The sequence below is a fragment of the Ambystoma mexicanum genome, chromosome 12 (assembly GCF_040938575.1).
Source record: "Ambystoma mexicanum isolate Mex_15411 chromosome 12, UKY_AmexF1_1, whole genome shotgun sequence".
Classification (NCBI taxonomy): domain Eukaryota; kingdom Metazoa; phylum Chordata; class Amphibia; order Caudata; family Ambystomatidae; genus Ambystoma; species Ambystoma mexicanum.
The window spans coordinates 88,628,008-88,643,269 of NC_090936.1; the positions used below are offsets into that span (position 1 = coordinate 88,628,008).

General features: G+C 41.5%; 1 protein-coding gene across 2 annotated transcripts in view; it reads right to left on the reverse strand.

Annotated features, from left to right (window-relative positions):
* Positions 1 to 15,262, reverse strand: part of FBXL13 (F-box and leucine rich repeat protein 13) — a 2,326,763-nt gene that overhangs the window by 2,081,497 nt on the left and 230,004 nt on the right. For both annotated transcript variants that reach the window (XM_069628059.1, XM_069628058.1), the window contains exon 3: positions 3,715 to 3,808. In XM_069628059.1, coding sequence (XP_069484160.1) covers positions 3,715 to 3,808 — 94 coding nt within the window. The remainder of the gene's footprint in view (positions 1 to 3,714; positions 3,809 to 15,262) is intronic.

Sequence of the window (15,262 nt, forward strand, 5' to 3'; positions counted from 1 at the left end):
CCATCACCACCCCAGAGATACCCTCTGTCTAGAAAAAGCCCCAGAACATTTTTCGAATTAGTACTGAATTGAAGGCAGAGCTGGTCCCTAACTATCATATAGGTACTCAGGGAGATGGTATTCCCTTGGGGGAAAAGAAAGTCTCAAGTCCCCAGTGGTCAGGAAAACATCCCTTCCCGCCCCCCAAACCTCCCAGAGAGAGGAAGAAAACCTGGAGACTCAAATAACCAACCTCTTTGGCCTTAAATCAGAGTGGGGTTTCTGTAAAATGTAAAGAGGGGGAGGACCAGTTAGAACTGATAATATCATCCACTGCTAGGAGCGCTCTGAAACACCCAAAAATCTGGAGAAAGTAGAATGACAACTGACTCAGGAAAGGGAACCTTTTTGTATTAGTCCCAGTGACGAAAGTAAAGGCAATCCCAGTATTACATCTCCAGCGTTATCAACCACTAAAACACCTGTATGCTGTGCAAAGGTATTGGGTCCCATTGCAAAGTGCTGCCCCCTTGATTTGAGTCCTCCTCCCACCCTTTCGTCCAGAGGAAGTACAAGAAAAGTTCAGGCAGTCCCAGTGGACATTTCCCAGCAGTCCTTTGTGACCATTCAGGGGATCCAACCTATGACCACAGTTTTGAAAGAAAAAACTCCTGACCAGTCTCTTCCAATAGACAACCCAGACACTCTTGAGTTGAGCCCCCCTAACCCCCCCGTTTGCTGGCCTTCCCCGGAATAGTTTCATGGTGAAACAAGAAGGAAAGGGAGAACAGACTAGTCTGGTAAACCCCTTCTGTTACCCAGGAGAAATCGAGATGTTCAACCAGCTAGAGGGAACTGATGCAGCCTTGGTTAATACTCTCACAACTGGGAGTAAGATGGGTCCATATCTTCACCTTCCACATAGGGTTCTGCATGTCATTCATGTAGAAAGTTCAGTCATCTCACCAGGCATTGCCCCTTAAATTTGAATATTTCTTCCCGCTTACCATCTTTACAAGGCCCTAAAAAGGACAAGGAGGACAAAGAAAAAAAAGTTCTGGGTTGGCTTACTTAAATATTCTTTATGCCCAGGCCTCCCCATAACATCAACTCAGTTTGAACAGAACTCTGATTCCCTAAGGGAAGAAAAATGAAGAAAAAGAATAAGTGTCATTATTTCTACACGTAAAACCGAAACACCTATAGAATACCTGCTACCATTCAAGGAAAGATAATTAAGGCCAACATAGATAGCGGGAGTGAAGCTTGTGCTATACACCCAAAATGTCTACCTATACAGTGGATAAAAGCCCCAGAAAAATAAGTCTGCTGCATACCTGGACACACAAAAACCTACCCATAAACAAAAATACCTATAAACATCATGGGAACTGAAATGGGGCTCACAGTGACAGTAAATCCTAACCTACCGGCCGAATTAATTAGTCATAGGTACTACTGTTGCACAGTTCAATCAGTGGGTCTCCCATGTGGCACAAATAGAACTAAAGATAAAAATGATAGAGGGTGGTAATCCAAGACCGATCGAAAGAGAATCCTGTAGAACTAGAAAAACCCAATCTTCAATCCTAGATGGGGAAGCTAGCAGCATTGCGGGAAGGGTATGTGATGATTCACAAGGTGTCGTCACTTCTCCCCAAGGGGAGCCTTTTCCATAAGGCTAGAGAGGTGTGACCCAATATTCCCCCTAGGGGTGGTTTGGTGTGGGAGGACCTCATGGGGAGATACTCCCCCTCTGGGGACAAGGACGATCATCTGGGGTACAGCCCATTGAATGTTGCCACTTCCCGACATTCACAAGCCCTCCCTAATGATCAGAATCTTTACATTAAAAGCAAACCTATATATTGTTGTAACATAGGAGATAAAGCCAAAAGAACTAGAGCATAGGAGACATGAATGTCATTGTCTGTGCTAACACTGGTACTAAGTGGCCCCGAGAAGGCATGAGTATTAAGTTATTAACAGGGGCGAAGAACTTTTACAATCTGCATGGGAGAAACTGGATACAATGTATGCAAAGGAACAAAGGACTATCAAATGTGTCAAGACTGGCTGCAGAGTTGAGCACAGCCGTGAGAGGAAGCAGGTGTAGCAGATTTCCAACACGGGATATTCAAATCCAGCTAGCGGACTAGCGGGAGGAAGATGTAGAGAATGCCGGCAAGCAGCTGTGGGAGTTCTCCGTTGGGTCTGCCGGTGCAGACCCGAGCACACGACCGAGAGAGGGAAGTAAGCTGAGCCATGCAGGGATATGCCGCCCTGCAGATCCTGACAAGGAGAGATATCCGAAGAGCCGACAGAGCCAATCCGGGTGCCAGAAAAGCCCCAGTGACGTACCAAAGCCCCAGAGAAGGTAAGCAGAGGTACGGGAGATCCGAAGGGGACGAGGGAACAGACAAGAGAGACCCTCAAACAGCTTTCCCTCTGCCCAGAGCGAGTGGACCAACTATTGTGCCTAGCCAGTGTCGGTCGTTCCTCCAGCATCATCTTTCTCATGGCTTCGGCAGACAAAAACCAACTGACCACCGGAGAAGGTTCTGGGACCCGAAAACAAATACAGAGAGCATAAGAAGAAACCGTCCTTGTCAGAGGGAAAAAGAAAACCACTGACCACCAGTGAAGGATCTGGGACCTGAAAGCAGACACAGAGCCTAAGAGGAGGTCTTCCTTGGCACACTGACCACCAGAGAAGGGTCTGGGACCCCAACAAGATTTGGGACTTTGCTAACAACAAACCAGAGTGGAAAAGGGTACCGCAAGCTGAAAGCAGTGAGAAGGAACTGGGTCAGGTTACACCAGGAGGACACAGTCATTCTCCTGATAACAAACTAGGAGTTGTGATAAAGACGCCAGAGGAAGGGAGTCATTCCCCCTGGCCATGATGTGAACTGCGCCATGCTTTAGCCAATCTAACTAATAAGTGAACTGTACCAAGTAATACCAGGAGAAGGGAGTCATTCTCTTGGTACAGACTCAGTGTTGTGTTAAAGATGCTAGGGAAAGGGAGTCATTCCCCCTGGCCTTGTTGTGAACTGTGCCACGTAATACCAGGAGAAGGGAGGCATTATTTCAGTCCTGAGCTGAGAGTCATGCTGGAGACACCAGGGTAAGGGAGACATTCCACTTGGTTTTATTGGAAATTGTATAGATCTACACCAGGAGAAGGAAGTTATTTTCCTAGACGTGCAATTGTATAAAAACTGGGTGAAAGCCGCAAGCCAGGGGAAGGTAGACATTCCCCTTGTCACTTTTGTTGTAAGAGAACATTCTTTTTGGGCACTATCTGAGAAGCAGGAGAAGGGAGCCATTCTCCTGAGGAAGGAATTTCTGTAGTTTATCCTTTAGTTGTAGTGTGAGGGATAGACATATGTTGTGAAACAGGGCAGTGGAGATTAATGTGATGGACATTCTGGCAGACCTTTTTAGTACTGATTTTGAGGCAGGGAAACCCCTCTTGGAAGATGGGGAAAGGGAGGACCCTTTTCTTATTTACACAAATAAGACTAGCTAAATAGATTATAATGTTGCCAAGTTCATGAGTATGTGTTTACAGGAAGACAATCATGTTGATGCCGGAAGAACACATTCTTAATACACCAAGATTGGCCTCAAGAAAGGATATTCTTATCTTGCAGGATGTCTTCCCATCTGAAGTGTATTGAGAGATAACGGAAAAAAAGAAAAACACATTTAAAAAAAGCCGTAAGTTACCAGCTGTCCATCTTCTGACCCAAATAGGTATTCCAAGTAACTTTCTGCTATTGTCTTCAATTTTGGCCTCTGTGATTCATCAACAAATGCATTCCTGTTCACAAACAAAGAAACCATATAATTTCAATCAAAGAAGGGTTTGACTTACTCAAAACTCATTGCAAATAAATGAGATGTTCTTAAAAACAATGGACTCATGAGTAGTCTTTTTAGGGAGGTGCACGCATTTATAATAAAATAACTCTTGTTGTAACACCCCTACTTAAATCCAATACATTTGACATCACAACTGATTGCAGTTTGTTTTACGGTTGGCTATCATTATTACAGCAAATTATTTTTGTTGAGGCTACCAATAGGTTGCAGACTACAGATCCAATGCTCATGCAAGTTTCTCGCACTATTTGAATTTTTAAATGTTCTCAACCTCATGTTTTCTTCTTTGTCTTGAGTTTCAGTGGATAACAATTTCAAACCCAAAGGTAAGAAGAGTCAAAATTCTATGCTCACACACTCGAAGAATAGGGAGATCTCATCGGGTTCAAATCTCATTCCCTTTGCTGCACCCATTAAATTCAAGACCTCTTGGGACACCTACAAATCCTCACATACACTGAAAACCACATGCATGTAGATTGAAAGCTGTATACGCATATTCAGATTGAAGTTGGACACACATACTTATAAAATATTGTATGCACATGTAAGAATTCCCTGCACCACATTTAATGTACCAAAAGTATTCTGATAGATAAATGGAAGGTATCACTTGGATAAAGAAGATTGTATTTTGATGTCTTGAAACAGGAAATCTATGCATTGTGTTGAAATGCTATAATTGAAGTACACAGTGTTGCTATGATAGAAGGAATACAAATGTTTAGCATGTCTAGCATCTTTCATAATATATTAAATACATTTTAATTAACAGTCCCCACAAGGGGTTGACTTTATAATGTCGGAAACAAGATGTTAGGGTAGATTGAGAGTACTATCATGAACTACTTAATGCATTAAATAATGTTCTCTTGTAAACAATCAGTATATTCTGGTGTTATTTTTAGTAGAGGAACCTAATCATACATACATATAGGCAATGGTTGCAGTATGCACCATAGAAGTAACATTTTTAATCTGGTAATTTTCGATAGTGATATAATGAATGCTACCTTATGAGAGTTTTGAGTAATGTGAAACATGGAATAAATATGTAACAATTGAAAACTTACCACACACTTGTGTTAGTAGAAAGAAAACACACAATGCATACACATTAGAGGCACATACAGGGAAACTAAAGTAAGGAAGAAAGAAACAACAGCACCAACAAATGACAACATTAGAGTTAATCATCATGTACACAAATTGTGTGTTTGAGGTGTGCTTATTGCCCATGTATGAGGACTATGAGCTCAGATTAAACTCTAAGGAAAGTACTTTAAGAACATATAAAAAGGTTAATGTGTAGGTACATAGCACCTTTTAAATTTTGAAAATTCTCATTGTCAGTAAAAACAAAAAACTAGCCTCATCATGTCAGTTAACTCAAAACAAGTGGCCCAGATATGTGACGTATTCAGTGATGTCAATGCCTTAGCAGTGCACAGTGGTGGTGCCAGTTATGGCTGCTTAGCTTACCATAACTGGCGAATTTATGTGGTTTTTTCGGTTTTACTTGTAACCATAACGTCCCTTTAACAAAGTTTTTTCAGTTGAATATATACAATATACACACACATGCATAAAATAAGCAGTGCCACATAGCAATTTGCTATGCAATTGTGTAGGTTTGCTTATTAAATTGACACTTGTGTAGCAAAGCTAGCTGTTTGTTACCCTGTTCAACGAAAGTACAGCCCACCCTGCATTCCTCTTGCCCTCAGTGCCCTCTCCAATCTCCTTTCTCTGTTCACTACAGGTTCAAAAGGGGCTAATGGAGAGAGTACAGTAGTAATCCTCTCCTGCACTCTTAGTGCTAAAGACCTGCATGAGAGTGCTAGGCAAGAGTTTTTTTGTTTTCAAATAATTGAGAACCAGAAGTAATTGGGATGATACTTTTATTAAGCCAACTATATTCTGTCTGGCAAAGACCAGTTTGCGTTAACTTTATTTTCTTAAAAGACAGTCATGCAATTCCATTCCTAAAAAATGTAGGTTGTTACATAATGCATGATTACAGTATTGCTGCCGTAAAACACTGCATTGACTCCATGTTAGTGTGTCTAAATCTCATACTGTCAACTATATTTCATTTTGTTGGGGAAGAAGCACCACATTGACGCGTGAACACTTACACAAATGTACATGATGATACAGCCAAATGCTTTTGATGGCAAACCTAGTTCTGTGACCTGCTGGTTGAATACATCTGTGCAACTGTTGCTCAATCCATGAGCTAATCCCATACTGCTTGACATTCCATCTTATCACCCTGTTGCATTATACCAGCAACCCTGAACGTGAAATGGCAGAAAACTAAAATAGTCCACAGAGCCTGCCCAGTTCTCTGCCTGCTACCCCAACTACTCTGCTTAGGCTCTTACTTTCTTTGCTCTTACATGAATACACAAAGCTAACTAGATGTGTATGCAAAGTAGTGATCAATAGTTCCATTCGGTCTGTAACATCTACACAAATACCATACAGTGGGCCTCATTACAAGTTTGTCGGTAAGTGGTAAAGTAAGCAGTAACATTACCACTAGACCAAAGTACGAGTTTGGGCATGGAGGGGAGGATTTGCCTCCAGGAAAGTCCTAGCGGTAAATCCTCCAACTCACCGCCGATAAATCGGCAGAATTGGTGGAATTATCGCAGCGGAAATTCACCACGGTAATGCCACAAAAAATGCCCCTTTGAGCCCAATGGAATCACATTAAACGGGGAATTACACCGCCACCACCACTTGTAATCTGGCGCAAATTCCGCCAGACCACGTAGCTGTAACAATTAGTTTGGGTGGTATTCCAGCGGATTTACCACTGGATACCACCAAACTCTTAATGAGGCCCACTGTAATTAGCCCCCGTAGCTCGCTTTGCTCTATGATTAGGATTGCATTATAGAGAGCTGGCCAACGTATTTCCAGAGCCTTTTTATCATATCTATTTATTTGTATCCATTCATGCAGCAAACATTTAACATTTTACAAACACACTTCCAGGTCTCGTAAAAGTCTGCTAATCTACTTGCTCACTCGCATAGTCAAGTAGATTTTATGAAGAGCGAGTACCATTTACAGGGGATGTTTGAAACTTTTATGTTACATTTACTTTGTTTGCAGTAAATGTCAAATAAAAGTTTCACTGTGCATTGCTGGCTTCTGGGTGGCAGCCGCGTGGCAAACAAAGTGCGTTTGTGGTGACATGCACCATTTTACAGAAAGCATTTTTAAATAGTTTCTCATCTATTGCCATGGGTAGAGTGCATTTCTCTTAGGTCGAGTAGGTAAACTAAGTTACTCGACCTGCAGGTCTTGCAGAATTGTAAAGAATTTAAAAGGCCTGACCCATCTCACTAATGTCTTACTTCAGTGGTACACAAAAATGCTGTATTGATGCTCATTTAATGTCTTGGATACAAATAACTTCTGGCCGCATTAAAAATATAACTAAAACATTGCCTATCAAATGGGTTTATTTGCTAATCAAGAAAATTTGAATTAGCAAACTATGCTAATCAATGTTTGAAAACGAATGTATGCCTTGATATAAATACTTACAAACACACACACATATATACATATAGTATGAGTAGGTGGCTGTTGGGGTGCAACCAAATTGTAGGTGTGCTGTTCTCCAAGGTCAATGGTTGATTACTTGCAGCAGTGACAGCAAGGGAAGCACCCCTAGTACTCCAAAATATTCTATAAAGAAGGGTTTGGATGCTGTCAATCAGCGCTATGATTACAACAAAGGATGAGTTTCTTTATCAATAATACAATGTCCAGAGCAATTTTCAAGGAAAGTTCCCTCAATGTGCTTTTAATTCTGAGAATCTCGAACAGCTGCACGGTCGTTCTCAAGGCGAATCCTTCAGAATGTATCTCAATTATCCTTGTACGGTATGTGGATTCTAATCCTGATCCAAAAAAGTTCTCACATAAAGACAATGTCTATCTTATCCAACAGTATCAGATATGTGGGTCCCAGTTTGGTTCTCCTCACAAGGTTATTGGCGAATGCTACAAATACAATTGCTCTCCGAATGCATATGTTAATTTCCAATGTCAGATAGTCTGACTCTTACATTTTTCTTCTTGTATGTGGCGGATGGTAATGTATACTAAATCTTAATTATTTGTTGGGTCGCAATACCCCAAAGGCGTTTTCTCAGGATTGCTCCCACAATCATATTCATTGAGCTCTGCTCAAGATTTTTCTCCCATTCACTAGCCAGATGGGAGAACAGGGCTGAGAAGACAGCATACAAACCTTTCTTTACTACATATAGTATGTCTTTACGCCAGGCATAGTTAAGATTAAGCCTCATCACAAGTTTGGCAGTAACCCTTAAATGTGGCGGTAATGCTGTTACCGCAGCATTTAAGGGTCCACCAGATCACGGGCTTGACAGATTTGCCACGAGTCCTAAGCTGGGGGCAAATCTGCAGCGATTTTGCTGATTTTCAGCGCTAATCCTGCCGGCGGTAATAGTGCAGAGAATTCCCCATTGGGCCAAATGGGGAATGGGGAATTCCCGAATGGGCCCAATGGGGAATGGGAACTTACTGTTCTACCAAACCTGTGATCCTTCCTTTCCTCCATCTCCCTCTCTACCTGCGGTGTTCCCCAGGGGTCTAACCTCTCGCCCTGGCTTTTCAACCAATACCTAGCTACTCTCGCTTTCTGCATTTCCATTTTCTGCTCAAACTTCCAGTGCTATGCTGATGACACCCACCTCATTTTCAGGCTTCCCTCAGACACCTCCTCTACTTCCCTCATCTCCGAATGTCCGCCATTCGAAATTGGTGTGCGGCCAACGATCTTTGTCTACATGCCAACAAGACTGAGATCCTCCTCATCGTTACACCTTCACCATACTTTCCCCTCACGCTCTGGCCGCCCACCCTTGGCCCTCCTCCTACCCCTACGTGCGTGGCTAAGAATCTCAGGGTCATCTTTGACTCCACTCTTTCTTTCTCTGCACACATCTCTGACATCTCAAAAAAGTCAAACTTCCTATTGCACCTCCTTAGAGGCACTCTTCCTTTCCTCTCCTTCCCCCAGAGGCTCGCTGTCTCTCAAGCTCTGGTTCTCTCTAGGTTAGACTACTGTAACAGCCTCTTTCTAAATCTTTCTGCCTCCACTCTCCGCCCCTTACAACTAATCCAGAACAGGACTGCAAGACTTGTCCTTGGCCTTAAGCCCTGGGATCGTATCTCTCCAGCTCTGAAATCCGTTCATTGGCTCCCAGTGGACGCAAGGATTACATTTAAAACCCTCTGCATTGTCCACAAGGCTTTCCGGGGCCTGGGTCCAAAATACCTTCAACTATCCCTGTGTAAATACCTCCCCTCTCGAGCCCTTCACTCCTCTACTTCTAACTCCCTCCGGGTCAGTTGTTTTTCAAAGAAACGAGCTTGGGGCAGATCTTCGTCTTCGGCGGGGGCTTCCCTTTGGAACAGCCTCCCGGCCTTCTTGAAACTTGAGGAGAACTATCTCTGGTTCAGGAAGCACCTCAAGACCTTCCTCTTTGCTTCTGCCTTTGCCCCTCTTCTCTCCTGCTGATCTGTTCCTTCTCACAGCACCATGCTCCTGGCCACTCTTTGTCCTTCAGGCCCAGGTACTTTCTCACCCTCTTGCACGGCCTGTGAGCCACCCCTTGCACTGGGATCTGTATCTGTACCCATACAGTCCCCCATTCTTCTCTTGCACTTATCAGATATACCCTATCTGACAAATCATGCACTTGCCTTTGCCTGCATTTATTATTTATTTATTGCATTTATTGATTTTTATTGCACGTATTATTTATTCTGTTCTCTCCTTTATTTATTTATTTGGATTTATATAGCGCAGTACAGCCCGAAGGTATCGAGGCGCTGTAAGAGGAGCGTAAGAAGGCTTGATTCAGGGTTACATGAACGCTGTTGTGCTGCACTTTCCACTTCTCCCCCTTCCTCACACTTTCCCCCTTTTCCCTTTTTCATGCACTTGCGCGTTCTTAATGTCACTGGGCCTAGTAAGATTGCTTGTTTTTATTATCCCTTGTCCCCCTTCCTTTGCTTGGTCGCGCTCTGAAACACATGTGTATGAACGCGATATAAATAAAATATCATATCCTTTGACAAATACTTGGGAGAGAGCGTTCTAAATGGATCCCATTATTGTGAGATATAAAACCCAGATATGGGGGAAAACGGCAAGAGGCTGGTGCATGCATGTTTCCCTTACTGATACCTAAAACAATGCTTGTGAGTAGTAATTACATGTAAGGGAAACGGAACACAGTCCAGCTCTGCAGTTCATCAGAGAAAGTATAAATGGGTGTGGAAGTTGGTGCACCTGTTGGAAATATAGCTCTCTACCAGGATGGGGTTGGGAGCTACAATCGCTGGTGGAGTGGCATTGAAGCTGATGAAGAAGTTCATAAGCTGCATGACTATCTAGAGCAGTAGTGGCAGGGTGAACTACATTCCCATTAAGGAGCGGAATGACATCTGTGGGTCCTCTTGACATCGGCACATGATGAGGATATTGTTGATGATGCAAAGCAAAAGGATGCACGAAAGGAAAGTGGCAACAATGGTGGGAAAATACTACAAGGGACTCAGAGGAAAGACTGGTTTTCCACCTCAAAATGTGATGTTTGACTCTCCGTGCCCCTTATTCCTTCACTCCTTCTTGGTCAAATCACTATAACTGTTGTTTTGTGGGCCTACTATAATATTACGTAGGCAGACATATTGGTGAGGAGGAGGATAACGGCATGGAGTAATATGACAGCTGCATGTCTGTTGATTATTTAGATACATTAACCTTGATGGCTGCATACATTGGCTGATACTAACGTCAGAGACACCCTTGGATAAGATTATTTGAAGAGTTAAAACTGTTTGCTTTTCAGCCAAACACTTACAATATTGATAGGGGTGGAACTTCACGGGACGAGGTTGTGCGGGCTAATAGACATAAATGATAGGGATATTGGGAAGTGTCTAACTTATACAATACACTTTCTTATAGGGGGGGAAGTAGGAATAGAAATAAAAATGAAATAATGGGCAGGGGATTCTGGGGGTATTGTTCGGATAAGCAAACGTTATGTAGATAAACAGTCCATTGTTTATTAGACAATTTCCACTCGAGATATATTTTTGTCTATAAGTTGTTGTGTTTATGTACCTAGTTTGTGTCGAAAAAGGAAGAATGAAATATGCTCTAATTTTCCTTTGAACGGAAATAATTATAAGATTCCTGAGGAGCTCAAGGTTGAATTCAAAACACTAACATTAAAGATCTTTATAGTCAACCATTTGGAGTAAAATATATGTATATGTGTATGACGATTTACATTCCAGTGAAAATACAAGTCCAGCGAATTTTCAGAATATGGGGTTGTTGACACTAGCCACTTAGAATGTTAAAGGCTTACACTGCCCCAAACAAAGATTCTGGAGAGGGCAGATGTGGTATTTCTGCAGGAAACACATCTGATAGAGCTCCTCAGAGTTTACGTAACAATTCTAGATACACCAGTGTCCTACTGAACTGTCACTCTTCCAAGTCAAGAGGGGTGGGGATCATACTTCGTAAAGGACTAGGTATTATAATAGAAAGGGTGACCATGGATGACAAGGGTCGAATTATTTTGCTTGATTTGAGATATGAGGGCACACTAATAATGCTGGGCTCTGTGTACGGACCCTGCCCTGGAGGGAGCTATTTTTTCCAAGACCGTAACCACATTTTTGCGAGACATGGGTGGTGATTGTGTTATTCTAGGGGGGAGACATCAACTGTGTGTTAGATCATAGGATGGATACATCTTCTGCATGCAGTTTTACAGGTCAGGGATCGAGTAGAGAGTTTCAGGGATTGGGGACACCTTTAACTTGATTGACATCTGGAGGACTTTCCGACCCGGGGAGAGAGACTTCTCATTCTATTCCCCGGTACATGATTCCTATACTAGAATTGGTTATTTTTTAATATCCTATAGGTTGGTTGAACAGGAGGTAGATGCCAATATGGGTGAATATAGTCTTTCTGATCATTCAATGGTGACGCTAAAACTACATTTTGGATATTGTTGGCCTAATTTTTTATAGATGGCGACTCAAAACATTTATATTGAAGGATGAGAAAGCGTCGGAGGATTTTGATGACTTCATTACTAATTACTTCAGAGAGAACAGGGGGTTGACTGAAAGTCTCATTGTTTGGGACTCTTTTAATGCCTCTATTCATGGTGAGTTAATGAACTGGACTTCCTGAGCAAGGAGGTCAGGAGAGGAAAAACAAAAGGAAATTGAGTCAGGACTTGGTGATTTGCAAAGGAAATATGCCATGTCAAGGACCTGGGAGGATACATTAACAATGGATAGAGTTAAGGAAACACTAAAGAGTGAAATGGACAGGCAGGCTGAAAAGGGCTTGTTTTTCATAAAACAAAGATACTGGGAGGAAGGGGTTCGACTCCTAGCGAATAAATTAAAAGCCCTGACAGAAAGATCATATGTTCAAAGGATAGATAATGGATTGGGTGGAATGGAAATTTAAAAAAAGGAAATATGTGAGTGTTTCCGTTCATTCTATGCCTCCCTTTATACAAAAGAGCGTCTCCAACAGGCATCGGAGTTAGTTACATTCTTATTTTTTTATTGTAAAACTGCAGTTACATACAAAATTTGTATTAAACTTTTGTTACAATTTTTATCAAATCCTCTTCATATCCTCGTTTCTTTTGTACATGTCCACTCTTAGCCGGCTCTCTAGTTCATTTCCAAGGTTCCTGGTTTAACAGCATATCCATGTAATCTACCACTGCACAGACTAGTTGTATGTTTTGACCTGCTAAAAGTTGTTTCCACCAGCCTTCAATGTCATTGTTCAACAGGATAAACTTTGCCAGATGAATTTTGTGCTGAGAGATGGTTCCTGTACACTCTTATTAAATGTTTACTGGTTTCGATCTCATTTTTACAAAATCTGCAAAGGCTATCCTTTAAAGCTATGTCTTTTCGTTGCCATAATGTTTCCTTGGTGGTTAGTGCATTCAGTTTTAATCCCAGAAACTGCATGCAATGGTGCTTTGAGGGACATCATGTCAAGAATCTTGGTGGCCTATTTAGTTTGTTTTCACTGGACTCAAGACTTAATAGTGATTTAAATTTGTCTCGTGTTTCTTTATTAACAATCCAGGCCCATCTTTCAAACTTTTTTTTCACAATGTCAACTGTTTTCAAGATTTCCATTAGTTTTGCGTTCCATTCAGTTAGAAGAGTCGTTTGAGTTCCTGTTTTCTTCTTAAAGATCTCATATGCTGGAATCGGAGGACTTAAGTTCATTTCCCTCCTCAATAAGAGTGATTTCCATACAACTTTGGAATGTAACGAGTTCAATGATAATTCTTGTCTCACTGCGGCCACTGGGACATGTCTGGGTAAATTTAGCACTCTGCACCAGAAGATACCTTCCAGAATGTGCCAATTTGATTCCGCGATGTTCCACCCAGCCTCAGCACCAAACGTTATTGTCGGCACTACTTTTTGAACATAAAAAAGTAAGACTGGTGCCAATGAAAATTTGCCATATTCTTTCTCTATTTTGGCTCCTTGAAGTGCCAACTTTTTCATCCACTAATGGAGTTGTTGTAGTGAATGCCTAGATATTTTATAGAGGCTATCCTTTCTATCTTTTCACCATTTATTGTCCATTGAAAGGCTCGATCTTTCCTGTGTCGTTTTGAGCCTATTACCAATATCTTTGTTTTTGCTGTGTTTATTTCAAGTTCGTTATTGGCCAAATATTCATACTATTTGCTTAACAGTCGTTGCAACCCGACTTGTGTGCGATCTAGTATTACTAAATCATCAGCATATGTTATGCAAGAAATTGGTATATTATTCAGTTTTGGTGGAAATGAGTTGACGTCATTCAAATGAATTGGCAGATCAGCTATGAACAGTTTGAATAGCTCTGATGCCAAAGGGCATCCTTGTTTTACCTCTTTTTTAGTTTTAATTATTTCAGACATTTCTCCAATGTTACTGAGTCGAACAAGTATTGATATGTTGGTGTGTAGAGCTATGATGGGTTCGAGTAGATTTACAGGGCAACCCCAAGATATTAGTTTATGCCATAGCCTGCCACGATTTATACCGTCAAAGGCCTGTTTCATAACTATAAAAGCTAGAAACAACCGTTGACCTGCTTTGATGGTTTCCATTTTTAGAATACTTATGATAGCGAGGTTTACGTCAACTCCTACTCCGGCAGTAAATCCTGTTTGTCTTAGATCTAAGATCATTTCTGAGGTTGCCCATTTCGCAAGCTTATTCCTGAGAAAGGATCCACAAACTTTGCCTATGGTATCTAGAAGGGCGATCTGTTGATAGTTATTTGGATCATCCCGATCGCCCTTCTTGTAAATCGGGACCACCACAGCCTTTAGCCACGATTCCGGCATTTGTTTGGTTAAGGCTATTCGAGTGAAAAGGATCTCTATAAAGACTGACCATTCTACGACATTTTGTTTTAACATTACATCTGTGATCAAGTCTGGCCCCGGGGCTCGTGAGTTTTTTAGTTGGATTATTGCTTGAGCAATCTCGTGTGCACCTGTTTTTATGTCCCAATCCATAGTTCCAGTTTCGATTTTAATAACTGGTTCTTGTTGGGGTCTTTTATATACATGTTGGAGTCTTTTATATACATTTTTGAAATGTTTGACCCAGATGTTACTTGCTAAATCGTTGGTGATTATTGGTTGACATTTCAGAGTTCGGGCGTTTAATATTACCCATGTATCTCTGGAATTTTTCTTTATCATAAGTTTCATGATGATTTCCGCTCGATCTTGCTAGATTATAACATACTGGGATTTACCCCAGTTCCTATATTGTTGGCACCATATTTTGACCCTTTGTTGTGCGTTGTCACTTTTGTAATTTTTCTTCAAAAGTCTCACATCGCGTCTTAGTGCCTTTTTTGCATCTTGAAGCAACTTGCTGTAGTTGTGCTTGTGTGCTTTATTGAGAGCACTAGGGTATTTTTTTTTATAAAATTCGTTAACAGTGGCGCGTATTCACATGTTCTCTGATCCTCATTTCCACTGGAATTTGCGATGACTTGCTGTATCTGAGTACCATTTATTCTCAGTCTATTTCCAGCTGAGTTTACTGTTACCATAGGGGTTGTACTTGAATCACTCTTATTCCAGTACAACAACCAATTTAGGCGTATCATCTCGTGATCACTATTTTCTGTTTGTATCACTTCCATATCAATTGTTTTCTCATACATCTCTCTAGACGTCCAAACGTAGTCCAATATTTTGACGTTGCCCTTATCAATGCTTCTCCAGGTACTCTTTGCTGGTGTGTC